The sequence below is a fragment of the Myxine glutinosa genome, chromosome 3 (assembly GCF_964187855.1).
Source record: "Myxine glutinosa chromosome 3, kmMyxGlut1.1, whole genome shotgun sequence".
NCBI lineage: Eukaryota > Metazoa > Chordata > Myxini > Myxiniformes > Myxinidae > Myxine > Myxine glutinosa.
Genome location: NC_136263.1, coordinates 178,807,792 through 178,835,058, shown reverse-complemented (window position 1 = coordinate 178,835,058; position 27,267 = coordinate 178,807,792). Strand labels below are relative to the sequence as shown.

The window sequence follows — 27,267 nt, the reverse complement described above, 5'->3', positions numbered from 1 at the left end:
CTGATTTCTGAAGTAACAGGTCTTGCTCAATCAGGCGTTACTTGATGAAAAACTCTGCTCTGTCGCACCATTCTCAAAAGCTCTTGTCTAGAGTGATGTCCGGCATTTTCAGCTTTCCACACTCCTGCGTTAAAAGCTCTGCACACTCATTCTCAGCTGTGCATACTCATTCTCAGCTCTGCACACACGGCCGTTCTCCTTAAAGCTCTCTCTCTCTCTCCTACTGATCTCCTCAAAGCTCTGTGGTGTTAATGCCTCTCTCTCCACAAAAGCTGCCACTTAACTGTTAATCATGTGAGATCAGCCAAAAAGCCTCCCAATGGTGAAGCTAATTGCCAGCTTTCACAATGCGGATTCGACATACGGTACATTCTCAATGCAGATGCAGGTTCGACACACAATGCAGTTTTTTTGTGCTGCAAGGCTCTTGTGTGCGCTTTGTACGGAGAACATTTAAACAAACACCAGAGGAAAGAACATGAAAACACACAGCCAGAAGTTCGATGTGTGGGATAGAACAACAGTAGGGCAAGGAAAACAAACATCTCTCTACTCGTTATAGTGACGCATATCTAACCTCACAATTGGTTACGTTACGTTTAGTCTAAGGCGATAACTGAACTATACGAGTTTTACTAGCCGCTAAGGATCATTTGCACAACGATATTATGGCATTTTACGTCATCTCGACCCGTCAGATTTGCCACTTGCAGACCCTTCATAATAATATGGTCTTTTTTTTTCTCAAGACTGTGCGGGGTAAGGTGTTCTATGAACTCTCTAGTTTTTAATGTGAAATTTTTGTACAACTTTTGGGCCCGTTATTCATTGGTCTTAATGGCCTTGTAGCATACCTGCCTGCCGTAGTGCTTGAGCTTTAGCTTGCATTTTACCAAGTCCATGTATGCTTGATTGCTTGGGCCAAGTCCATATATGCTTGAGCAAGTCATCATGAGAGAGACAATTATACATTTGTTATTATTATTGCCCAATGATGCTAATATTATTATTGTTGTTAATATTATTAGTGTTAATAGCCCGTTAGTGTCACGTCACGTGATTAGTGTCACGCTTTGTTAATAGCCCGTCCCCTGCACAGCAGGAGACGGAGTTTGGTGTGTGTGTGTGTGTGTGTGTGTGTGTGTGTGTGTGTGTGTGTGTGTGTGTGTGTGTGTGTGTGTGTGTGTGTGTGTGTGTGTGTGTGTGTGTGTGTGTGTGTGTGTGTGTGTGTGTGTGTGTGTGTGTGTGTGTGTGTGTGTGTGTGTGTGTGTGTGTGTGTGTGTGTGTTGTAACTTGTATTTACCATTTGAGCTATTGTCATCAAATTTTCACCAAAGCTTTATGATGATAACATGGAGAAGGGAAATTAATAATTTTGTTAAAAGGTCAAAGGTCAGTATCGCATAAAATCATCTTTTCATTCAAATTGACCTGGAATTTCAATTGACCATTTCAATTTTGTTATTTAATTTTCATGAAATCTTTATTATGAGAATATGGAGAAGGCAAATTAATAATTTGGTAAAAAAAGTCAAAGGTCAAGGTGGTGTAACATCATCAAATTTCACCCAATTGACCGGAAATCTAAATAATTTGCATATTGGGTCACATAATTGGTTCACCAATCAAAAGCAAGAAGCCAATTGTTTTTTTCTTCGATCAAAAGGTCAAAGGTCAACGCATAAAATCATCAATTTTCATTTTGTACATATATTTTAAACTGCTTTCCTTATTTTGAGCATACGAAAGAAGAAGAAAAAGACGTCTGAATACAAACGGACATGGACGGGCTTTGCATTTTCAGATGCCTTCCATTACCTTTGCCACCAAAGGTGGATGGAGGTTATGTTTTCACCCCTGTCTGTCTGTCTGTTTGTCTGTCCGTTTGTGAACAAGATGTCTCAAAAAGTTGTGGATGGATTCGGACGAAATTTGGCACAGATGTGACAAGGAATAAATCGTTAGATTTTGGTGAAGATCCGGATTCGGATCCGGCTACTAGAATTTTTCAAGTGATTCTTCACAAATAGGAGATGGGGCCAAAAACGATACATAACAGGATATCTCAAAAAGTTGTGGATGGATTTGGACGAAACTTGGTGGAGAGGTCGTGTGTGTGACAAGGACAAATAGTTTCGATTTTGGTGAAGATCTGAATATGGATTAGGATATGAGAATTATTTAATTTTGAAAATGATTCTTCACCATTGAGTGATAAGGCTAAAACCAACATATAGCAGGATATCTTAAAATGTTATGGACGGATTTGGACGAAACTTGGTGGACAGGTTGTGTGTGTGTGACAAGAACGAATCGATTAAATTTTGGTGAAGATCCGGATCCAGATTCGGCGAGTGGAATTTTTGAAGCGATTCTTCACCATTGGGAGATAGGGCCAAAAATGATATAACAACAACACAACAACAGGCATTTTAAGGCCATTTTCCCTGCTAGAGTGGGGGTTAGCCTTGCTAATGCAAGGGCCAAAAATGATACTCAGCAGGATATCTCAAAAAGTTGTGGACGGATGATTTTGATGAAATGTGATTCTGTATTGTGATGTTCTGGTTGACTCTCGGATACAAAATGTAAACTGTTCACCTGGTGGAGGTATGATCTCCACTGAGTGCCGTTCGAGTTACCCTCGCCAGAGGAGAGGGTATTGTATTTGAGTCCGTTTGTTTGTCTGTTTGTCCGCACAGAATAAATATGATTTTCTCTGCAACCGTTGGTCCGATTGACAGGAAATTTTCACCATGGGTGTAATTCAACGTGTAGAATTTTTAAATGATAATTATGACGTCATAGGTTACGTGTTCTTGGATATCTTGATGGCGGCCGAACCATCGGTCACGTGGTTCGGGCGCCATCTTGGAAAAATCGAAAAACTTTGCACCTCTATATCTCGGAAAGCACTGAATAGAAAAAATTGAGACATGGCCCATTGTAAAGAACTCTCCATGGGGAATAAAATATGGTAATGGTGATGTCATAGGTGCCTCCATTATGACGTCATAATTCGACAAGTATAAAACTTCTTCCAATCAAGGATGAGGTCGTGATGATCATTTTGGTGTGTCACATTCCACATCAGAAAGCTCCAGTAAACTCCACAAAAACATGACACACACACACACATTTATAGTACATCCTCAAGTTTGAAAAACCCAAGTCCTCAAAATGATTTTTACTTTGTTCTATACATTTTTGTATATGTTATGCATCACTTTCTGAAGGGTGTCTGTCTTCTCTGCTGAATATACAACACTAAGGCCTGAAATATCATCTACTTTTAGACTCGGAATCACAGTTAAAATGAGGTTTTGAAAAGGATCAAGTAAAATGTGCATTTTTCAAAACGCCAAAATCCTCTCTCAATATACACTGCAAGTTAAACACCTGACATAGGTGGTATAGCATTGTGATCCATGGAAGATCTGATAAGTGTTTCTCACTGGCACTCACTGATAGCGATCCATTAATCACTGGCATTGGTTAGTGCTGGGCAAGGTTGGTCATGCTTGATGGAAGCTGTGGATAGTTGAGCAAAGTCTGATTTCCTCCACCCTGTAGCTTCATTTTTCAGCGAGCATCATTCGACGACATTGAGAAGAGGCCCACCCTTCAGGACCTGGGTGGCGAATCTGAAGAGAGTGATGACACCATCAATAGAATTGTTGATAAATTATTGGCTGCTGCACAGAAGCTGGATGCCGATGAGGTGCTACAGCAGTGAGTATGATGTTAATTTTCTATCCAGTTACTATCCAGCCATCAGCACATAGAGTCTTCTTCGTTTAAAATATGAAGAGGTCCTGTCCTCATAACCTCCCCATCATGAGATGTCATTATTGCGTAACGATCACAATTAGATGTCCTTAATAGTTAGGAATTAGAAAACAAATTAGTGATGCTTCTTTTATACAGATGCAGTTATTTTGTGCAGATGCAATTTTATATCCTGTACAGATAGATGCAGCTACACAGCGCTCTCCAAATAATGAATTGTGTGTGTTTGTCTCGGTGTCGTGGTGTTATACCACACACTCCCACGTGCATGTACGAATATTAATAATTATCGATAAATTGAGACATTCATAAAACACTGCATTAAGAATCGATTTATTCGATTTGAAGCAACAAATATTACAATCACTTTTTATAATATTATTACAGCCGTCGGTCCATTCCGGTTGCCTGCTTTGAATCTGGCGGGTTGCGTCAAAGCGGCCGTAACGGTCAACTGAGCCGGCAGTCAAAAGCCGGATTACGGCCTTTCCACTCCCGATACTGTACCTGTGGGACTGTCAAGTTGGTTAAGTGTTACTGCGATGGGCATCACATGACTGAATCTAATATAGGCTGAGTAACCTAAACCAAGTGATGTGGTCTGATAAGCGGCGTGGAAACCACGACATCATGGATGGGACTATTGTCTCTCAAGGGGTATTTACAACCACCAAATGAAGCAGCCACCAGAGGCAGAATTCATCTGTGAACAAGTCAGGTTTATTACCAATGAATCGATGGTCAAGGAGAGGGAACAGAAGGAACTAAGCGTATGTAATAAATAAACAAACAACCCCCTTAATCCACTAACCGGTCATACACTCCCACGAACTAACGAACAGGATGCCTACATTATTTATGCCTTAAGGCATAATGCATACACGATAGAGAGGCAGTGGGAATTAACAGACTGAAAAAAATTGTCGCTGTGAGTTCTGCAGGTGTAGTGATGATGGAAAGTCTTGGTCACGCCAGACAGCACTGCGCCACCGTGAAGGAGAGGGAAAGATATTCTCCCCTCCGTTTCTCCTCACCCGCATGTTTTATGAGCTTGCCACACACATCACCAATGACGCTTGACACCTCCTCCCATCTCACTCACCATTGGCCCGATGGGCATAGCGACCCCTCCGTGACCTCTCACTTATGTGGTGGCTCACAGCTGTGGCCCGGCTCAGGCTGCTCAACGACATTCCCCGACTAAACGTGCACATCAAGGCCTACCAGAATGCTAAATACACATTTAAAACTGATTACAGAGGGCAGAACAGTAAGAATGAGGTGAAAAGGGTTGACAATTTTAGATCAGCACAACAGGGAAGGTTGACAGTGTTTAACTATTACATAAGTGATGCATATCTAATATCACAATTAATTACTTTATGCTTATGCTGAGGCACTCAGGAAGGAAATAACTACGCTACATTAAACATCTTTAACCACTCGGAGTCATTGAACCACCTTTAGAGGCAATTTTTCCCCGCAAGCGGGGGTTGGCCTTTTTCGGGGACCGTGGTTGTTGTTGTTTTTTTGGTCCCCTTTTTGAAGCGATGTTTTACGGCCGGATGCCCTTCCTGCCGCCAACCCTTTTTGTCACCTTTTTTACGACAAACAGGGAATTACCAGTGAACTGGTACTCAATTTACCGACCTCGGAAGGATGACAGGCTGAGTCAACCCCCCTGGCGTTAATTCAGCGATCGACCGGGATTCGAACCCAGGATCCTAGGATCCTAAGCTGGCACCCTAGCCGCTAGCCCAACACCAGGGACTCGGAGTCATTGCCACAACAATATTAACCTTCATTTTGAAATTCAACAATTGTATGAACATATTTACATTTCTTTGTGTATGTAATATTATACATCTGTAGGTTGTACCAATTTTACATTTCTGCTCTTGTTTTGCAATTATTTCCTTTTTGTATATTTTATCATCGAATAGCCAAACATCGGACACTCCCACTCATATTTCATCCGCTTCAATTTACCCCAAAAAACTTGCTTTGCTCTTTCCTCCACTGGAACTTGAACACTTATTGCCTTCACCACCGAAGGTGTCGGACGGGAGGTTATGTTATCAACCCTGTCTGTCTGTCTGTTAATTGTAAAAATCGAAGATATTTCTAGAATTTTGGTTGGTCCTGTGTGTTATTTTGTCTGTCTGTATGTCAATCGCATACAGGTCACAATTTTAAACCGATCTTCACGAAACTTCACCAAATGGTAGAGTTGGTCATAAGGTAGGAGCCTATTGATTTTGAGGTCAAAAGGTCAACATAGGCCAAAGGTCAACAATTTTGTCAAATTTCTAAAATCATCACTTTTCATCTGATTAACTTGAAATTTGAAGACGATTTGAATGTCAGGTCACTGAATTCAACCCCCAATTATTTTTGAGGTCAACATATGCCAAAAGCTCAACATAGGCCAAATTTCTAAAATTGTCAATTTTCCTCAGACTGACTTGAAATTTGAAGATAATTTGCATATTTGTTCATTGAATTAAGCCACCAACTAAAACGGCACTCAGTAGAGAGCATACCTCTGGCAGGCTGAACAGTTTACATTTTCTAGCCCACTGACAGGCCAGATCTGGATTTGGACTTGAACCAAAATCTAATCAGCTGGTTCTTGTCGTCTAACCAACTCATACACCTAATTTTGTCAAAGGTCAACCACAACTTTTTGAAATATCGTACTATATGTCGTTTTGGACCGATCAATGGTGAAGAATCACTGAGAAAAAAAGAAATCTCGTATCCAGATCCGTATTTGGACCTTCACCAAAATCTAATCATTTCATCCTTGTCACGTACTCAACCTCTCCACCAAAATTTTGTCTGAATCCGTCCACAACTTTGAGATATCCTGTTCACAGACAGGGGTGAACACAGGTGGGCAGAGGTAATTATTTTGAGGTCAAATTTATTTTAGGGATTTCACAAGTATCGCTCTCTACATGATGTCTTTCTTGGTCGGTTGCGTTTGCGTTTGTGGTTCTGCCTGTCTGTCTGTCTGTCTGTCTGTCTGTTTGTCTGTCTGTTTGTCACCGGCCTACAGGTCACAGTTCTAAACCGATCGTCACGAAACTTCACCAAGCTGTATAGGTGGTCCCAATTGAGAAGCCCATTGATTTTGAGGTCAAAGGTCATCTGGAGGTTAAATTTCAAAAATCGCCATTTTAAATCGATTGCCTTGAAAATTAAACAGCATTTGCACACCGAGTCACTAAATAGGAAAACCAACTATTTTTGAGATCAAAAGGTCAAAGGTCAACTCAAGGTCAAATTTTCAAAATCATCAATTTTCATCTGAAAAGCCATCAATTTTCAACCGATTGACTTGAAAATAGAACAGCATTTGTGTATTGCCTCACTGAATTGGGAAACCTACTATTTTTGAGGTCAAAAGGTCAAAGGTCAACTGTAGGTCAAACTTCCAAAATCATCAATTTTCATCTGAAAACACATCAATGTTCATCTGATTGACTTGAAAATAGAACAGCATTTGTGTATTGCCTCACTGAATTGGGAAACCAACTATTTTGAGGTCAAAAGGTCAAAGGTCAACTCAAGGTCAAATTCCTAAAATCATCATTTTTCATCTGCAAAATCGTCACTTTTCATCCTGTTGACCCGAGCTTTGATCAAGATCGTAAATTTTAATCTTCATGAAATGGAAAATTTGCTGTATTAATGGAAAACTTTTGGGGGTGGGGGGGGGGGGGGTGGATTTTGCAAGTATCGTGCTCAGCATGACGTCTTCTTGTTTGTTTGCTTGTTTGGGTGCAAGATATTTCAAAAAGTTGTGGACAGATTCGGATGAAATTTGGTGGACCGGTTGGGTGTGTGACAAGGATGAATTGATTAGATTTTGGTTATGATTTGGATCTAGATCCGGTTAATATATACTTTTTAAGTGATTTTGGTTCAGGGTGTGGTGGAGGTATGCGCTCTATCTCTATCGAGTGCCCTTTCCGTTTATCAATGTATTGGAACTCTACTTTCAAAGCTTGGAGAAGCCTAAAGTTATATTTGGTCATAATCTGTTTATTTTTTTGAGGACTACTGTGTTCCACGGATTGATGTGAATTAATGGAAATGCATACTCTGATAACTCCTAAAGCAGAATATTTGATAATGATTTATATGATGTAGATGATGATGATGATGATGATGTTAACAAACCGCTTGAGAGGATTTGATTTTGCTGATATTATTGTGTCCTCACTGCAGGGAGATCAATAAAATTGATTTGCGCATAAGTCACAAGTCGTTCATGACTATCGTCAAAAAAGTTTTCTCAAGAGGAATGAGTTGGGGTTGTGCAGCAACACTCTTCTACTTTGCATATAAACTGATAATGAGAGTAAGTGAACTCATGCTCACATTCTGAACCATTACAATCATGTTCCTCTATAGGGGTTTGCTTGTTATCTCCACCACAAAGGTGGATAGAGATTGTCTTCACCACTATCTGTTTGTCTGGCTGTGTCTGTCTCTGAGCAGGATATCTCAAAAATTTATGGATGGATTCAGACGAAATTTGATGGAGAGGTTGTGCATGTGACAAGACCGAACTGATTGGATTTTGATGAAGATCTGGATCTGGATAATATAATTTTCAAAGAGATTCTTCACCATTGGGGGATGGGCCAAAAAATGATGTACCATATATCACGATATCTCAAAAAGTTGTGGACAAATTATGACAAAACTAGGTGGTTGAGTTGAGCAAGTGACAAGAACAAGCCAATGAGATTTTGGTTAAGGTCCGAATCCAGATATGACCTATCAGTGGGATACAAAATGTAATCTGCTCAGTCTGGCCAGGGTATGCACTCTACCGAATGCCATTCTAGTTACTTCTGTTCTATAGCCTTGAGGTGCAGTGGATGAGTGTGGTAGATGGCACCTTTCTCCCAAAATCAGTGGCTGCACACCTTCAAACCAGAGAGGGGAGCACACGCCTTTGAACATAATAGGGGCCACACACCTCTGAACCAGACAAGGGGACGCATGCCTCCGAACCAGACAGGGGACCGCACACCTCCGTACCGGACAGGGGGGTGCACACCTCCAAACCAGATGGGGGGGGGGGGGAGGGCAGGGGGGGATGGGGGAGCATGCCTCCTCCGGACAAGCCAGGGGACCGGACGCATCCGGACTGGACAGGGGACCGGACAAAGGGCTGCATGCCTCCAGACTGGACAAGGGTCTGCAAGCCTTTGAAGTGAGCGATAGGCTGCATGCCTCTGAAGCGAACTGGGGGGCTGTACCCTTCTAAACTGGACATGGGGCCGCACTCCTCCGAACTGGACAGGGTGCCGCACGCCTCTGAATGGGACAGGGTGCCGCATGCCTACGAACGGGTCAGGGGGCCGCATGCCTCTGGATGGGTCAGGGGGCCACACGCCTCCGAACGGGTCAGGGGACCGCACACCTCCGAACAGGTCAGTGGGCCGCACGCCTCTGAACTAGACGGGGGACCGCCCTCCTCCAAGCATCTTTTTAGAACTTGTTTTTTCTTACAAATGACTGCAATATCTATCTCACTATATCCTCACCACATACAAGGTCACAATATCAATATCTATATCTTGGGTCTCACTATTTGCCATGATCTTTCCTGGGAAAACCACATTTCAAATCTGGCCTCCAAAGCCAGTCGCCGACTGGGCATCCTCCGTCGTGCGAAGTCCTTCCTTGGCAAACCTGAGCTCCTCACCACATACAAGGCTTTCATCCGCAGCTCAATGGAATACTGCTCTCCCCTCTGGGCTGGTGCTCCTGCCTCACACCTAGCTCGTCTTCACGCTGTTGAAACCAAAGCCTTCAGAATCATTGGAATCTCCCGCGATGAAGCTACCTCCGAGGGCCTTTCACTCACTCACCGCAGGCAGGTTGGTGGTCTTTCCGTCTTCTACCGACTCCTCTCTGGCCTTGCCCCCCCCAGCTCTCTCTGGGCTCTGTCCCCCAAATATTCCTACAGGTCGCACAAGATCTGCCTGCAACCCTCTTATGGTTAAACTGCCAAAACCAAGACTCTCTGCTCACCTTCACTCCTTCATTCCTCTTTTCTCCCGCCTCTGGAACGAACTCCCTCACTCTCTTCAATCCCACTCCACCCTCAAGGTCTTTAAAACAGCTGTTCACCACCATCTCTTATCTTCCCCCATCCAAAACCTTGATCTTTTCTACCCCTGCTAATTTCACCCCAAATCCACTTTTTTGAAATACCAACTTCTGTCCTGGAAGTCCTTGGTGTCCTTGTGTTTTATACTTCTCCCACGCCCCCTCCCCCTTCCCACGCCTCCTCCCCCCAAGCCCTCTCCCTCCCACACTTCTCCCTGCTCTCAAATGTTATGTTTGTGTGCTTCCCCTTCTCTCCCCATCTTGTCTTCCGCTCCCTCTTTTTATATATTTTGTTTGTCTGGTTGATTTGTTTGTGAAATAAATGTTAGCTCTTTCACGAGCCTCGATTCAGTATACCAAAAAAAAATAAAAAAAATTACAAACCCTCTCAAGAATCCTGTCTCTTGACACCGAAATGCAAGTAACATAGTTGTTTTATTGCCATATCACATCCCTTCATGATATTCATCTTTGAAATCTTGCACTAAGTAGTATAATTTTATTCTCTGCAGGTGTTCACCAGTGCACTGACAGATTTTATGCCGACACTCATGATGTGGGTGCAGGAGGCAATCCTTTTCTACATTGTACCTTGGATCTCCCAGCAGGGTGGATGGGTAAGTGTTGGTCACCTCATGTTGCTTTTTTTTCACATCTCATGTATTTTTAACCCTCTGTTTTCAGCTTTATTTTTGTACTTCAAACGTTTTTCATGGACAATGAAAAGACAAATTCAACTCACAAAGCACAGTAATACCAACAGGTACGATTGTAGCTTTAAAATGCATTTTGTCCTGCACTCTATGTAAATGTATCGGGACAGCACACTCGAACATGAAATTAACCTGTGCATATCTTTACACTGCCAAGCAGCAAGTGCTTTATGAAGGTGTGTTTTTCACATGTTGGAGAATGCTGCCTGACCAGCTTTTCTGCAATACTGTAATTGGAAGCATTGTTTATACCACCATGATGGTCACATCACCATACCACTGCATCTGATATGGACAACGATGTTGGAAATCTGCCATCCCAGAGCCCTGACAAATCCAAATGAATCGCTCAAGGAGATCTTGGAATACTGCCTGAAGGCCACAGCACGTACGTAGTGTGTTCAAAAAGTATCCGACCTTTATTTTTCGTTTGTAAAAAAAAAGAAGCTAGGGAGGCGTTGATTGGTGCACGTATGTAGGCGATCCTAATGCGCACGCGTGAATTTTTTCCCACCTGCAGAAGCTGTCATTCGACGGCAGACCGCCGATGAGTGAGGACATGTAAGTGAGCGCCGTCGGATTTTCGTTTTTGACAAAATGACGGAAAAACTTGAACAACGCTACTGCATCAAATTTTGTGTAAAGCTTGGCGATTCCCAAGTGGAAACGATCCGCAAGATTCAACACCGTTCATTGTCTGAACTGAATCTGAACACTGAACTTGCACTTGCTCCGAAAGAGGAATGACACAATGTTGCTCTCGATGTCTTCCACCATTCCTTGCAATGTGTTACTGACCATGATACCCTGAGAGAAGTTGAACAAATGGTTCTGACTTGATTGACATGCAAACCTCCTTGATGTACAATAAGTTTTTGTAATCTAGTCTTTTCATCTCTTTATAGTTCTCATTCCAAAATCTTTCCAATTCAAAATTAGCTTCAATGTTGAAAATTAGAATATAATTATATATGATCTCCTGAGATTATTAGGCTTATTAACTACAAATAATACGGAAGAGCGCCCATGTTTCTAAACACGCACAACGTTAAGGTGTATAGAGCAGTTTAATAGGTCCTTCCATGGCATGGTATTCCTATTACAAAATAAATAACAAAAACAATGATAACATTGTAACAAAGCATTTATTAATACTAATAATATTAACAACAATATTATAATATTCGTACCATTTGTCAATAATAATAACAAACATATAATCTCGGCCCTGGTCCAAGCAGACATGGGCTTGGTGAAAGGTAAACTGGTGCTGAAGCAGTAGAGCAGGCAGGTATGCTACAAGGTCGTCAACAACAACTACATCAAACATGCATGCAGCATGGTGTGGTATTTCTATGGCCTCGAGACAAGAGCTGATAAGACAGAGCAGCAGAGGAAGGCAAGGAAGTTAAAGAACTCACTTGACATGTGATCCTGGCCGTCGCTGATTGGGACATAGCACCTCAGATGTCTAGATTTGATCGACGTAATTCCTGTTGGAAGTAACAAACGTCCAACAGTTACACCCCTCCATCCCTTGGGTCAATGGGCAATCTCCATATTACCGAGTGCATTATTATTAAACCTCATTATACAAGATTAGAGATCTACGCAGAAGGTAGCAACACCGGAACACGGTAACATGGATTTATTTACTGTGACAGGTGATAGAAATAGGAATTAAGAAAAAAGTGAATCCGGATGGAAAGGAGTTTATAAACATCGACCTGACACATTGACACGTAGCACGGACTTTAAACTGTAAAACATGGTTCTGAAAGTTGCTTATCGTGATCTGACGAGTTTGTTGTATTATAATCCTCCAATACATTCAGAACTCCGCTGCCCGTCTACTCACCCATTCCCGGACCCGTGACCACATCACCCCCGTCCTTTACAAGCTTCACTGGCTCCCCATCTCCCAGAGAATCCAGTACAAAATCCTCCTCTTGACCTACAAAGCCCTCCATAACCTGGCCCCATCCTACCTGGCTGACCTCCTCTCCAGACACACTCCCACCCGCAACCTCCGCTCTGCTGGTACCAACCTCCTGACCCCCCCCCCCCCCCCATCCGGACCAAATTCAGATCCTGGGGGGACAGGGCCTTCTCCATCGCTGCTCCCACCCTCTGGAACTCACTACCTCACACCATCAGAGACTCCTCCTCACTCACCACATTCAAAACATCACTCAAGACCCACCTGTTCAGCACTGCATTCAACATTCAACCCACAGCATTTAACCCCTGACTATCACTTCTCCTTCTCCCTCCTTTTGCTTTAAATATTTCCCTATTGATTGTTGTCTTTTTGCAATTGTTGTTTTCATGTTTTGTTATGCATTATGTTTTGCACTCTGTCAAAGCGCCTTTGGGCTTCATGAAAAGCGCTATACAAAATAAATGAATTATTATTATTATTATTATTATAATTTATATGAAATACAACCAAATGGATCATGAAAACGTTTTTTTGAGGGTGTAATTTGGCACCCCATTCACTTCGCACCTGGTGCAGTCGCCCCCTCCGCCCACCCCCATCACTGCGCCACCGTGGTTGGGGACACTCAGCCATCACAAACCAGTTATCCCTTTGGTAACTTTTCCAACACCTCTTGCTTCAAACCCAAAAAGGCAAAAAGATAACTCGGCCATGCTTTCACGATCTGTATTCGTACTGAAAAATGAAGTTCAAGCAAGCTTTTGTCCTTACCCTCTACAGGTGAGTCCTGTTCACCCTGAGGTTGATTTTGGACACCTGCGTTACGCTTTAGCAGGCATACCGCCCAGCCATACTCCCCTCTTGACTTGGTGATAGTCTAACGTCATCGTGTCATGTGGGTGGCAATGTGACTTGATGCCCATGGGAAATGCTTGGGGAGTGGTCTTCGACAATCAACAGTTGAGTGTGGCTTCAGATGTCATTTTGAGGGGCTTTTCCATGATCACAGCACTAGCCACGATGGCCATCCCAGAATGCGTGACCATTTTGGCATTGGTACGACTCACAAGTTCCATTGCCACAGAGCTTTCTGAAAAATAAAAGTATTTCAATCGATACGAAACATAAACCTGACGTTGCATGGTGTCAGGTTGGGTGTGACAAGGTCGAATCGATTCGATTTTGGTGAAGATCTGAATGTGGATTTGGATACAATAATTATTTAATTTTGTAAGTGATTATTCACCATTGAGAGATTGGGCGAAAAGCGATATATATATTAACATAGTTAAACTAGAATGGCACTCTTCGACGTCACGACGTCGATTGATATGCCTCTGCGCACATTAGTACATCATTATAATACATGTATCAAGTTTGATTTAAATCCATTCAGCTGTTCATTCAGCTCTGACCATTTGACCAATTGACCCCAAAATTTAATCGGTTCATGTTTACGTCATTAAACATACCTGTACAAAGTTTAAATTTAAATCCCTTCAGCTGTTCACAAGTTCTCACATTTTTACCTGACATGACCTTTGACCTTTGGCTTTTGACCTCGGGACCACCAAAATCTAATCAGTTAATCCTTACATCATTATACATATCTGTACCAAGTTTGAATTAGATCCCTTTCGCCATTCTCAAGTTATAGACCTATTACAGACTTTGACCTTTAACCTTTGACCTCTTGAACCCATAATCTAATCAGATAATCTTTACACTCATTATACATACCTATACCAAATTTGAATTAGATCACTTCAGCTGTTCTCAAGTTTTAGACATATTGCAGATTTGACATATAACAAATTTGAAATAGATCACTTCAGCCGTTCTCAAATTATAGACCTATTACAGATTTGACTTTTGACCTTTAACCCCAAAATATAATCACTTAATCTTTGCAATATTATACATACCTGTACCAAGATTGAATTGGATCACTTCAACCGTTTTTTTTTTTTTTTTTTTTTTTTTTTGTATACTGAATCGAGGCTCGTGAAAGAGCTAACATTTACTTCACAAACAAATCAACCAGACAAACAAAATATATAAAAAGAGGGAGTGGAAAACAAGATGGGGAGAGAAGGGGAAGCACACAAACACAACATTTGAGAGCAGGGAGATGTGTGGAAGGGAGAGGGCTTGGGGGGAGGAGGCGTGGGAAGGGGGGGGGGGGGGGAGGGAGAAGTATAAAACACAAGGACACCAAGGACTTCCAGGACAGAAGTTGGTATTTCAAAAAAGTGGAATTGGGGTGAAATTAGCGGGGGTAGAAAAGATCAAGGTTTTGGATGGGGGTAGATAAGAGATGGTGGTGAACAGCTGTTTTAAAGACCTGGAGGGTGGAGTGGGATTGAAGAGAGTGAGGGAGTTTGTTCCAGAGGTGGGAGAAAAGAGGAATGAAGGAGTGAAGGTGAGCAGAGAGTCTTGATTTTGGCAGTTTGACCATAAGAGGGTTGCAGGCAGATCTTGTGCGACCTGTAGGAATATTTGTGGGACAGAGCCCAGAGAGAGCTGGGGGGGCAAGGCCAGAGAGGAGTCTGTAGAAGACGGAAAGACCACCAACCTGCCTGCGGTGAGTGAGTGAGAGGCCCTTGGAGTTAGCTTCATCACGGGAGATTCCAATGATTCTGAATGCTTTGGTTTCAACAGCGTGAAGACGAGCTAGGTGTGAGGCAGGAGCACCAGCCCAGAGGGGAGAGCTGTATTCCATTGAGCTGCAGATGAAAGCCTTGTATGTGGTGAGGAGCTCAGGTGTGCCAAGGAAGGACTTCGCACGACGGAGGATGCCCAGTCGGCGACTGGCTTTGGAGGCCAGATTTGAAATGTGGTTTTCCCAGGAAAGATCATGACAGATAGTGAGACCCAAAAGCTTGAGTGACAGAACTTCTTGGAGAGGATTATTCAGAAAGTGGATGGGAGGGTTGTCCAGTCGGTCTTTTCGGAGAGACATCGTAAGAGTGTGAGATTTGTCAGGATTGAAAGACATGTTCCACTTGTTTGCCCAGTCTGTGATTTTGTCCAGGTCTGCAGAGAGTGAGGAGGCTGCAGACTGCCGATCTGAGGGATGAAGAATGGAGCGACAGAGAGTCGAGTCATCAGCAAAGAGATACAGAGGATTTTCAAGAGAGTCAGAGAGATCATTGATGAAGACCAGAAAAAGCACAGGGCCCAGAACACTGCCTTGTGGAACTCCAGCCTGAACAGGAAGAGGAGATGAGAGAAACCCATTCAGGGCCACACGTTGACTAAGACTAGAGAGGAAGTCCGCCAACCATGCGTGGAGATTTCCATGGATACCAAAAGAGGAGAGTTTGGTGAGCAGAGCGGGGTGCCAGACCGTATCGAAGGCACGTGATATGTCAAGGGAGACTGCTCTAATTTCCTGTTTTGCATTGAGGACCTCCATCCATTGTTGAGAAAGCAGAAGCAGCATGTCCAGAGTAGAGTGTCCAGGTCTGAAACCAAATTGATGATCAGAGATCAAGCCATTGGAGAAGAGGAAAGATTTCATATCTGAAGCAATGATGGATTCCATGACTTTGCTGATAATTGGGAGAAGGCTGATTGGTCTGTAGTTGCTGGGATCTGTTTTTGCACCTTTTTTGTGCAAAGCGGTGATGTTGGCAGATTTCCAAGCAGATGGAAGATGACCTTGAGCAAAAGAGAGGGTGAAGAGAATAGAGAGAGGGAGTGAAAGAGCGGAAGAACAGGATTTTAGGACCCGTGGGCTGATGCCGTCAGGTCCAGTTGCAGAATCCGAGTCGAGGGTTGACAGAAACTTTTCCACCTTGTCAGAAGGAAAGGACACAGAGTCCAGGAGCAGCTGGGTACGACTGGGTACAGTGGGTACAGAGAGGGAAGGGTTTGGGACACAAGATTTAGAGGCAAACACAGAGTTGAGGCATTCAGCTTTTTCACGTGCGGAGTCAGCCGTGTGGCCATTTGAGGTGAGGGAGGGGATGGAGGGGGAACAAACACCAGAAACAGATTTGACCAGATGCCACCAGGATTTGGAAGAGGGAGACAGATAAAAGAGTTCGGTCCTGAGAACGGAGAGATATTGTTTCCTGGCTCTCCTGAGGGTGGACACACACTTGTTTCGGGCTTTGTGAAAGGAAATGAGATTTCCTTCCGTTGGATTTGCTTTCGAGGAGACGAAAGCAAGTTGTTTCTGGGCAATAGCCTCACCACAAGATTCCGTGTACCATGGACGGGAGGAAGGGTATGACAACAGAAGACGAGATGGGATAAATCTGTGCATGAGAGAGAGCAGTTTGCTTTGGAAGAATTCCCAGGAAGAATTTATGTCAGAGGCAGTAGAGATGGGAGACCAGTCCAGATGATTGATGGCTGCTTGAAGACCGTGCCAGTTGGCCTGAGTGAAATGCCAGACTCGTCGACGCTGAGGAGGCTCTCTGAGAATGGTCAGAGAGATGTGCACTTTAACAAGCACATGATCAGAAGAGCCGATTGGAGCAGAAGAAGAACAGCAGACATTTTCAAGGAAGTTAGTCATAACCAAGTCCAGAAGAGAAGATGCTCCGTTGACTGAAATCCGGGTCAGGAAATTGACAGATTGTGTCAGTCCCAGTGAGTCACAGAAGTCCTTTGCTGAAGAGCCATGGCTGGTGAGAGAGGTACCCACACCCAGCCAACTGGCATGGTGACAGTTGAAATCACCACATATGAGGAAGAGAGAGTTGGGATGGGTAGATAGAAGTTGGTCCATATTCTCAGACAGCGAGATGTAGATGGAGTCATCACTGTTTGGTGGACGCTGGACGGTACAACACACATATGAACAAAAGGTGGGAGCGAAGGGGAAGCCGTAGCCAAAGGTATTCCTGGGGGTGAGGTGGAGAGAGGGCAGTGCAGGGCGAGTGAGGAAGAGAGTTTTTTATAAAGACAGCAACCCCACCTCCAGGACGAGGCTCAGGTCTATCATACCGGAGGAGGGAGTAACCTGGGAGAGATACCAAGGAATCAGAGACATCATGAAGGAGGAAAGTTTCTGTTAAGCAGATCACGTCTGGTTTGTCAGAAGCAACCTGTATGGAGAGATCAGACAAGTTTGAGCGAAGGCCCCGGATGTTTGAGGTCCATACTGTTAAGGAAGAGGAAGGGGGAGCATCGGATACAGAACAGGGGGGGGGGGGGGGTAGGGTAAGATGTGGAAGAGGAGGAAGAGGTAGGGAGAGCTGTTGAAGGTGTGTCGGAGATTACAGAATAGCTTGGAGAAAGGGAAGAATGGGGCGGACAAAAGGTTTGATGGTGATTGGGAGAGGCGCAGTGAGGTGTTATTTGACGAGGGGGAAGAGCAAGGCAGAAGGTTGAGGGAGATGAAGGTGAAAGTTGGAAGGGGGAAGAAGCGGGGAGGACGCTTTGAGGAGGAGGGGTGAGAGGGGAGTCTAGGAGGGGAGGAGCGAGGGAGAGTCTCGGAGGGGAGGGGTGTGGGGGGAGATTTGAAAGGAATGGGTGATTGGGAAGCTTTGGAGGGGAGGGGCAAGGGGGAAGATTTGAAAGAGATGGGTGATGGGGATGATTTGGATGGGAGGGGCAAGGGGGTAGATTTCGAGGGGAGGGGTGATGGGAAATGGGTTTTTGGGGTGATGGGATTTTGAAAAGTGTACGATTAATGGGAAACGAACATTTATTGCAAAATGAGTTTCTTGAGACATTCGAGTCAAAAATACGTTTGAGGACGCTGGAGGGAGGATGGAGTGCTGGAGAGTTTAGGGAATGAATGAAAGATGCACTATAAGAGATGGAAAATGTTTTTTGGAATGAATAGATTTGGTGAGCAAGTCGAAAGCATCCTTTTATAGAAGAAGAAGAAAAAGGTGTTATAGAATATGACAGAGTACAGGTCTTCAGGGGACAGATGAGACATTTTTTAACAACGTGATCACGTGATCACAAACAACGTGGTCAAAGAACGAACGAACAAATAAGAACGAATAAACGAACCGTTCTCAAGTTATAGAGTATAGACATATTACAGATTTGACCTTTGACCCAAAAATCAAATCACTTTATCTTTACAATATTATACATACCTGTACCAAGTTTGAATTAGATCACTTCAGCCATTCTCAAGTTTTAGACATATTACAGATTTGACCTTAGATCCCAAAAATCTAATATGTTGATGTTTATAACATTATACATACCTGTATCAAGTTTGAATTATATCACTTCAGCCGTTTTCAAGTTATAGACCTATTACAGATTTGACCTTTGACCTTTTACCCCAAAATCTAGGAAGTTAAGCTTTACATCATTATACATACCTGTACTAAGTTTGAATTCGATCACTTCAGCCATTCTCCAGTTATAGACCTATTACAGACTTTGACCTTTGACCTCTTGCCCCCAAGATCTAATCGGTTCATCTTTACATCATTCTACATAATTGTACCAAATTTGGTCAGAATCTCATCACTGGTTCACAGGTTATCACGGTAACAGGATTTTGACCAAACATGACCTCTGACCCTTTTGACCTCCTGACCCCAAAATCTAATCGGTTCATCTTTACCTCATTATACATACCTGTGCCAAGTTTGACTAAGATCCTTTCAGCCGTTCTCAAGTTATCGCGGTAACGAAAACCTATGACGGACGGACGGACGGACAACCTGAAAATATAATGCCTCGGGCGACTTCGTCAGCGGAGGCATAAAAAGTTGTGGACGAGTTATGAATAAACTTGGTGGACGAGTTGGTTAGGTGACAAGAACTAGCCGATTTGATTTTGGTTCAGGTCCGAATCCAGATTTGGCTTTATCAGTGGCATAGAAACCATAAACTGTTCAGCCTGGCGGAGGTATGCGCTCTACCGAATGCCCTTCTAGTTGTTCCTGTTACACTGCTTTCAACTTTTTCACATTTCTCTTTATTCATTCTTATTCTTGCTTTTATTTTATTTTATCTCTTTTACTCTTTATTTCTCCTTCTTTATCGATCTGTCTAAAGAGAAGTGAATTCTTCCAGAAGGTTTTTTCTAAGGCTCACTTGGCTGCACCTGGATGGGTTCGAGGATAGTGGCAAAGCGGCTGAACCCCGGATCCTATCCAGGTTCCTCCTGGTGACTCCAGCTTTGCTTTTTCGGTTCCTTCTGATGACTCCAATTCAGTATTTGGTCTTTCATTTAATCAGTTGTAGATATTTCACAAGCAGCCTAAGTGAGAAAATTGATAAAGCAATCGTAAATATTACTTGTGCATTACTTGTTTGTTCAAGTGCTGGCAATACCTCACCTCATCTTAATCAAAAAGCACCCTGGGATCTTTTTAAACGTCCACTTGCTCATGTTAGTCATCCAAGGGAAGGCACATTTTGTGATGCACACCTTTTTTTTTCTTTTTTTTGTACTCATAATCGAGGCTCGTGAAAGAGCTAACATTTATCACACAAACAATTCAAACAGACAAACAAACAAAGTATATACAGTAAAAAGGGGAGCGGTAGACAAGATGGGGAGAGAAGGGGAAGCACATAAACAAAACATTTGAGAGCAGGGACATCAGGAATGTGTGGGAGGGAGAGGACTTGGGGGGAGGCGGCGTGGGAAGGGTGGGGAGGGGGGAGAAGTATAAACACAAGGACACCAAGGACTTCCAGGAAAGAAGTTGGTATTTCAAAAAGTGGATTTGGGGTGAAATTAGCGGGGGTAGAAAAGATCAAGGTTTTGGATGGGGGAAGATAAGAGATGGTGGTGAACAGCTGTTTTAAAGACTGGAGGGAGGAGTGGGATTGAAGAGAGTGAGGGAGTTTGTTCCAGACGTGGGAGAAAAGAGGAATGAAGGAGTGAAGGTGAGCAGAGAGTCTTGATTTTGGCAGTTTAACCATAAGAGGGTTGCAGGCAGATCTTGTGCGACCTGTAGGAATATTTGGGGGACAGAGCCCAGAGAGAGCTGGAGGAGCAAGGCCGGAGAGGAGTCGGTAGAAGACGGAAAGACCACCAATCTGCCTGCGGTGAGTAAGTGAAAGGCCATCGGAGGTAGCTTCATCACGGGAGATTCCAATGATTCTGAACGCTTTGGTTTCAACAGCGTGAAGACGAGCTAGGTGTGAGGCAGGAGCACCAGCCCAGAGGGGAGAGCAGTATTCCATTGAGCTGCGGATGAAAGCCTTGTATGTGGTGAGGAGCTCAGGTGTGCCAAGGAAGGACTTCGCAAGACGGAGGATGCCCAGTCGGCGAATGGCTTTGGAGGCCAGATTTGAAATGTGGTTTTCCCAGGAAAGATCATGGCAGATAGTGAGACCCAAAAGCTTGAATGACAGAACTTCTTGGAGAGGATTATTCAGAAAGTGGATGGGAGGGTTGTCCATTCGGTCTTTTCGGAGAGACATCGTAATTGTTTGTAAAGCACCAATTAAAGGACCAAAAAGCACCAAATAAAGCACCAATAATTGCAGACAAACCTTGTCTGTAAAGCACCAATCTAGTCGTTTAGAGTCAGCCGAGAATCACAGCAAGACTAGACAGCTCAAAGGTAAGTTCTTTCTCTGTACCATCCTGTTCAGAGCAATATAGTTGCCCGGCAGGCAAAGCTCAGGCCTAGCGTTTTGCCCACTGAGGGTTCTTAATCCAGGGCAGTGCAGGTATCGTGTACCAGGCGTTCTTTCCTCCTAAGGGGCAGTGGGCATCCTGTGAGCGCAAAATCAATAAAACAGTATTTTACTCGATTTTGCTGTAATGCAAAATTATTACATTTATTTATTTCTTTCTGTCATGACCCTTGACAATTCAATACCTGTACTATTGTACTTTATTCCCATCCCCAGACCTTCCTGTTGAATTACATCTTTGGGGAAACGGAAATGGACCACGGACCGAAGACTCTACCGAAAAGAATACTTTCTTTTATGAAACTTCTTTGATGCTTTCTTTTAAAATGCTCGCTTCATCACTGTCCCCTCTGGGTTGCGGTGGTGTTGCTCTTGTCTTTGGACCGAAATATAAATTTGCTTGCTGTAACGTTGCTGTGTTTGTGTTGATCGTTCAGTTGCAAATATGCTTTGTGTTAGTTGCAAAACATTGTTCAGTTGCAAAACAAACAAATATTTGACTCTATTATCCTTGCTATATGATTTGTTAAATTATTTCGTTTGGATCATTTGGGAGGGGTGGGTGGTAAAGAGGTATAATGGTGCATGGGGACTTCATTAAGTACTTGATTCGATCTGGTATCTTCATTATATCGGAAGCAACTGAGCAATCTTGACTTTGGTTAAAATCAAAATGGGCTTGAAGATGGTTATAGATTACATATTGTCACTTGTTGAGCATGCCTTCCTTTCCTTCATCAGGTTCTGATGAATCACTTTATCTGATCTTTAGGTTTTAATGCTATAAATGTAACAATGAGGGAGTTAGAGAGGCAAACGGAGAAGCATCAACAAAAAGCACTTAAGTTACAATCCTGTACTCGCCTCTCTTTGAGTGTTTGGTTTTGCTCCACATCAATATTATGGGACAATATGTCCCCTGACCAATGCATGGTGTGGTTTTTTTTTTTGCCGTTTTTTGGTAGCGAAATACCCTGCCTGTGAAATACCTAGATGGCAGTTTATGGCAGTTTCGGGATTCAAACCCAGACGAGACAGCTTAGACTGAAGTGTGCGTACCTCTAGGTCACCCTGCCAGTCCACTTAGACTTCTATTAAAAACAGCATGAGTCGTTTGATGAGGCATTTCTTGATTATTTGTTTGATGTACAATGGTTGTTCTACAGGTCTGTGTCCTGGCATGTAAAAAGTGACTTGATGCAAGACCCAGACTCACGGTGATAGGGGTGTAAAGGCACGAGATGAAAGAGAGGGAGTAAAGAGGCAATGTACTGACAGTGGGGCTACATTTGGACTAACCAAGCAAGGGAATGAACAAAAGATGAGAGAAGAAACGCAGGTTTGGCTTATGTTGGGTTAATGAAGGCAGAAAGGATTGTGTGTCGGGATGGAGGAGACATGAGATGGTTGGTGCACCACGGGCCAGCATACCTGGAGAGAAGACTGGGATGGAATCATTTCCATAAACGTGAGAGTAGAGATGCGCAGTCTGGGTAGATTTTTCAAGTTGAGCCACGATGGAGTTATTCGAAGAATGGAGTTGCTTGGTATGGTCTGAGACAAGTGATACCGACAGATTGCAATTTTTTTGTTTTCCGCGTCCCTACGCATTACTCGACCTTTTTTCGACGATACAGTCACAACTGCTGTCAGTTCATTCTTCAGATCTTGCACTAACTGGCTTATTTCAACACCGATGAGAAATGCACTTTCAGCTTTCCTGTGTTGTAACACCAATGCTTCCATGTTAAGCAATGATCTTCTTCATCAATCTTTGTACCTTCACGAGAAAACTAAAAAATATATAAATTTCTTTGCCCATTGTGAGTCTCATTGTGGCATTTTAAAAACCTCGTCCATTCATAAGTAGCTCCAATATATTTATTTACCTTTTGCTATCTTTGCTGTTTTATTAAGCATTTAAATGAACTGATGTGGCGACACTCAAGCACGCACATGTTCTGATGCTGGTAATATATTGTTGCGGATATGGGATTTGGCCTCCATATCCGCTTGTAAATATTCCCCTATTTCCCCAATACTCCCCAACTATCCCCAATCCCCCATTCCCTAGTCCCATTGTCTGTAAACAACACTCTGTAGAACCGACCTTCCCCTTCTTCCCCCATTAAATGTCGTGCCCAGGTCCACCGCATCTCACGTAGACAACTTTCGGACATCTTGCTAGTTATTCTTAGTCTATGTCAGTTAAGGACTCGTTTCCATTAATTCTGACTCTTCGTTGCACCAGAATGTGATTGTATGGCACCAGTAGTGAGTTTAGGACCTCCCCATACCTCCTCCCATCTTCCTCATGAAACAATAACAACAACAACAACTGCAACCACAGCGGGGGCGGCGCGGCCGCGGTGCGGGGAGTGTGCGTCCTCACACCGGCTTGGTTAGCCGCCATTGCCATGTGCGCCCACGGGGTTACCACGAAGGGGCTGGCTGTCAGCTCCTCGTCAAGGGCGGAGCCCGGTAACCCCCGCACCCAATAAGAAGCAACGGGCCGATTCCATCTGGGGCGGAGCTAACGAGCCGAGGGCGTGTCACTCCCCGCCGGATATACGCAGCCACTTACCGGACGTGACGTCAGATGCGCCTCAGCCACGAAGGAGAAACAGACGCCACCTCCAGCGCGACGAGACCTCCCGCATCTCTGGACCGGACCGGGTCGATTCTGCCCCTGCGCCAAGGTGCACCTTGAGCCTCGACTACCTGCCCTTCCTTGCCATCAATCCCCGTGTGAGTCAGTCTTGTCCCGTTTATCTGTCGTCTGTCGGGGTTACTATAAGACCGTGATTAAGTGCCTACCTTACTATGCTGTCTCTCTTGTCCTTGTAATCTAACGTTCCGCAATATTATAACCTCCTCCGGAGGTCTTGAGAACTGTACCCCTGGTGTCGTGTCATTTAATCCAGCCGTTGTGTCCTTTCCGTAATTGATTTAGCATAGCGCGACTCGGCCAACGTTCGAGTATAATCGGGTAAACTGTGCAGACGCGGTCATACCAAACCGCTCGGTAAACCAACATCCACAACCGCGTCTGTAACAATATAAATATATGTGGTATATTTTAAATTCTCTTCTTACATATTTGTTGCTGTAAACGGTTTTATTCCTTGTATAAAGGTCTGTTTTGTCACCTATATTTGGTGTATAACTTGTAAATCAGAAAATAGTTCAAACTTATAATTTTCTTCCTTTGCTGCTTGTGTATAGCATACCGTACATGCTTTTGGTGTTTGGAGATTATTTATATTTTTCCAAATTACAAGATGTTGGTATATTTATAGCTAATATGCCAGTGGTCTCCAAACACTTGTGTTTAAATAAATGATGTTTTTGACTGAGACTCTATTTGATGGGTTTTGATGCTGCTAAGTCACAGGCACCTGTCCAGGACTGAAGTTGCTGGCTTGAACATTGCAGGTTAATTGTTGTTTTTTGGGGGGGGGGGGTAGTTCTCTCTCTACTTATAAAAGTTGGGTTTTGATTGCACTCCCACATAAGTAAGACGTACTTTTTTGTTTTCTTTTTAACTCAACTGGACTACCGTCCAGTTGAGTTCATCACATGCTGAACCCTCCGGCGTCCGTCGTCTGTCATCGTCGTCGTCTGTCGTCCGTTAACTTTTCGACGTTAACACTCCAACATCCACAAATATCAACCGATTCTGATCAAACTTGACATGCAGCATCCTTACCCCAAGGACCAGGTTGGTATTACATTTCAGCCCGATCCGTTGAAAAATAGCGGACTTAGGCGACAATTTTGTTTTTGGTCATGAAAATGATGTTAACACTCCACAAATATTTGCATCCACAAATATTAACAGATTTTGATCAAACTTAGAATGTTTAACCCTTACCACACAAGGTAGTTTGCTATTGCATTCCAACCCGATCCGTCACGAAATGGCCGCCATAGGCCGCCATATTGTTTTCAGCTCCGAAACGACGTTAAGATTTTAACGTCCACAAATATTTATGGATTTTGATCAAACTTGGTGTGTGAGACTCTTACCACACAAGGTAGGTTGCTATCGCATGTCAACCCAATCTGTCACAAAATGGCCGCCATAGGCCGGCATATAGTCAGTTCAGTTGAGTTCTGCTTCCCTGGAAGCTCTAGTTTTATACAAGATTGAGGCTCGTGTAAGAGCTAACATTGATCACAAAAAGACAAACTGACATATAAAACATAAAACATATGATAAAGGGAGCGGGAGACAAGATGGAGAGCAGTGACACCGGGAGATCTGTGGGAGGGAGAGGGCTTGGAAGGAGGAGGCATGGGAAGGGGGAGGGGTGGGAGAGGTAAAAAAAACAAAAAACACATGGACACTGCTAGGACTTCCAGGAAAGAAGTTGGTATTTCAAAAAAGTGGATCTGGGGTGAAATTAGCAGGGGTAGAAAAGATCAAGGTTTTGGATGGGGGTAGATAAGAGATGGTGCTGAACAGCTGTTTTAAAGACCTGGAGGGAGGAGTGGGATTGAAGAGAGTGAGGGCATTTGCTCCAGAGGCGGGAGAAAAGAGGAATTTGATTTAGATTATTACTTCGAGTACAATTGGCTAATACAGAAACTAATAATAAATAAAACAGTGGCTGCATATGCTGCACAGACTATGCCACACATGGGTCGATGGGTAATGATGGCAGGTCCACAAATACAGTATCGTACCCATTAAAGGTCAGCACATATTACCTAGCCCAAGGCAACGACAAACATTTGGAGTGTGTTTATCAGGTACAATCTAGCCATCTCACATATACAGGCTGTGGAGCACAAAGAAAGATTCATACAAAGTCGAGGCTTGTGGTGGAGCTAGAATACAGAACGCGTCAGGACACAATTAACCGAACAAAAGAAAAAGGGGGGAACACCAACTGCAGGGATGTGGGACAAAATAGAGGGAGACTGACAAATAGAATGAAGGGTAGGAGAGGATGCACGGGATGGACAAGATGGATACAGGAGCAAATACACGGAAGGAAAAACCGAAAATTTGGGAAGAGGTGGGTTTGGGTTTAACGGGGGAAGAAAAGATCATGGTTTTGGATTGGGGATGATCTGATATGATGGTGAACAGCTGTCTTGAAGACTTGGAGGGAAGAATGAGATCGAAGAGAATGTGGAAGTTGATTCCATAGGTGGGAAAAAGAGGAATGAGTGGAGGTGAGCAGTCATTTTGGATTTAGGCAGTTTCACCAGATGGAGCACGTGCCCCCTGCAGGAACCTTGGGGGACAAGGCATGGACAGAACGGAGGGTGGAAGACCAGAAAGGAGGTGGTAGAAGACAGTCCACAGACTTGTCTGCGATGGGAAATTGATAGGCCCAAATACTCAGCTTCATCAATAATTTTAACATGTCAATGGTAACATGAACTTATGGGGTATTTGAATGACTAACGAAGAGCTTGGCCCTTAAAACCTTCCTGTGCACACCCCAAGTACAACCAGTAGTTTTCAAGTCATTCCGTCCAGCGGTTCAAGAGTGCATTGAAGTCAAATAAACACAGTTGTAGATCATGTCAGATTTCACTCTCAACTCTCAGACCTTGTTAAGATTCTCTCCTACGATCGATAGGAGGAAATGGACAAAACAGGACTTGATCTGTAATAACACAATCTCATTCAACATTCCTAAATTCAAACTTAAATAAAATGCAGCACGTTCCCGATGGTGTTGCATCTTCTCGCCCATAGGCTAGCATGATGGCCTTGAGGTACACACAACTCACCCCTAAGCTGTCTAGCTTGGGTTCGAATCCCGACCCAGCTATAAACTGTCGTACTACTACTAGCAGTGTTTCACATACAGAGTGATTCATCAATGTGTGTGGCCTCCCTCGGATGGACGTTAAACGGGGCGTCCTGTCTGCCAGCATTAGTTGGTGGATGTTAGAAATCCCACGTTGTCTTTCATAAAGAGTAGGAAAACTATCGCCGGCACCCTGAACAAATTACAAATTCCTAGCCTAACCTCCAGAAGGCAGCACAGCCCTCAGCCTATGACCCCGCCCCTCAGCCAATGACCCCGCCCCTCAGCCAATGACCCCGCCCCTCAGCCAATGACCCCGCCCCTCAGCCAA

General features: G+C 43.7%; 1 protein-coding gene across 4 annotated transcripts in view; it reads left to right on the top strand.

The window, feature by feature from the left end:
• LOC137423021 (uncharacterized) overlaps positions 1 to 21,670 on the top strand; it is a 37,973-nt gene extending 16,303 nt beyond the window's left edge. The window contains exons 3-8 of one of the 4 annotated variants that reach the window (XR_013622901.1): positions 3,574 to 3,732; positions 8,026 to 8,158; positions 10,437 to 10,687; positions 10,836 to 11,025; positions 11,158 to 11,198; positions 21,382 to 21,670. Coding sequence is in view for 3 of the 4 variants with exons in the window: in XM_078774772.1 (XP_078630898.1) it covers positions 3,574 to 3,732; positions 8,026 to 8,158; positions 10,437 to 10,541; positions 10,878 to 11,025; positions 11,158 to 11,192 (580 nt within the window). In the remaining variant the exon portion in view is untranslated. The remainder of the gene's footprint in view (positions 1 to 3,573; positions 3,733 to 8,025; positions 8,159 to 10,436; positions 10,688 to 10,835; positions 11,026 to 11,157; positions 11,199 to 21,381) is intronic. The other 3 variants (XM_078774772.1, XM_078774773.1, XM_068109789.2) reach the window with 3 other exon arrangements.
• Positions 21,671 to 27,267: the final 5,597 nt, after the last annotated feature.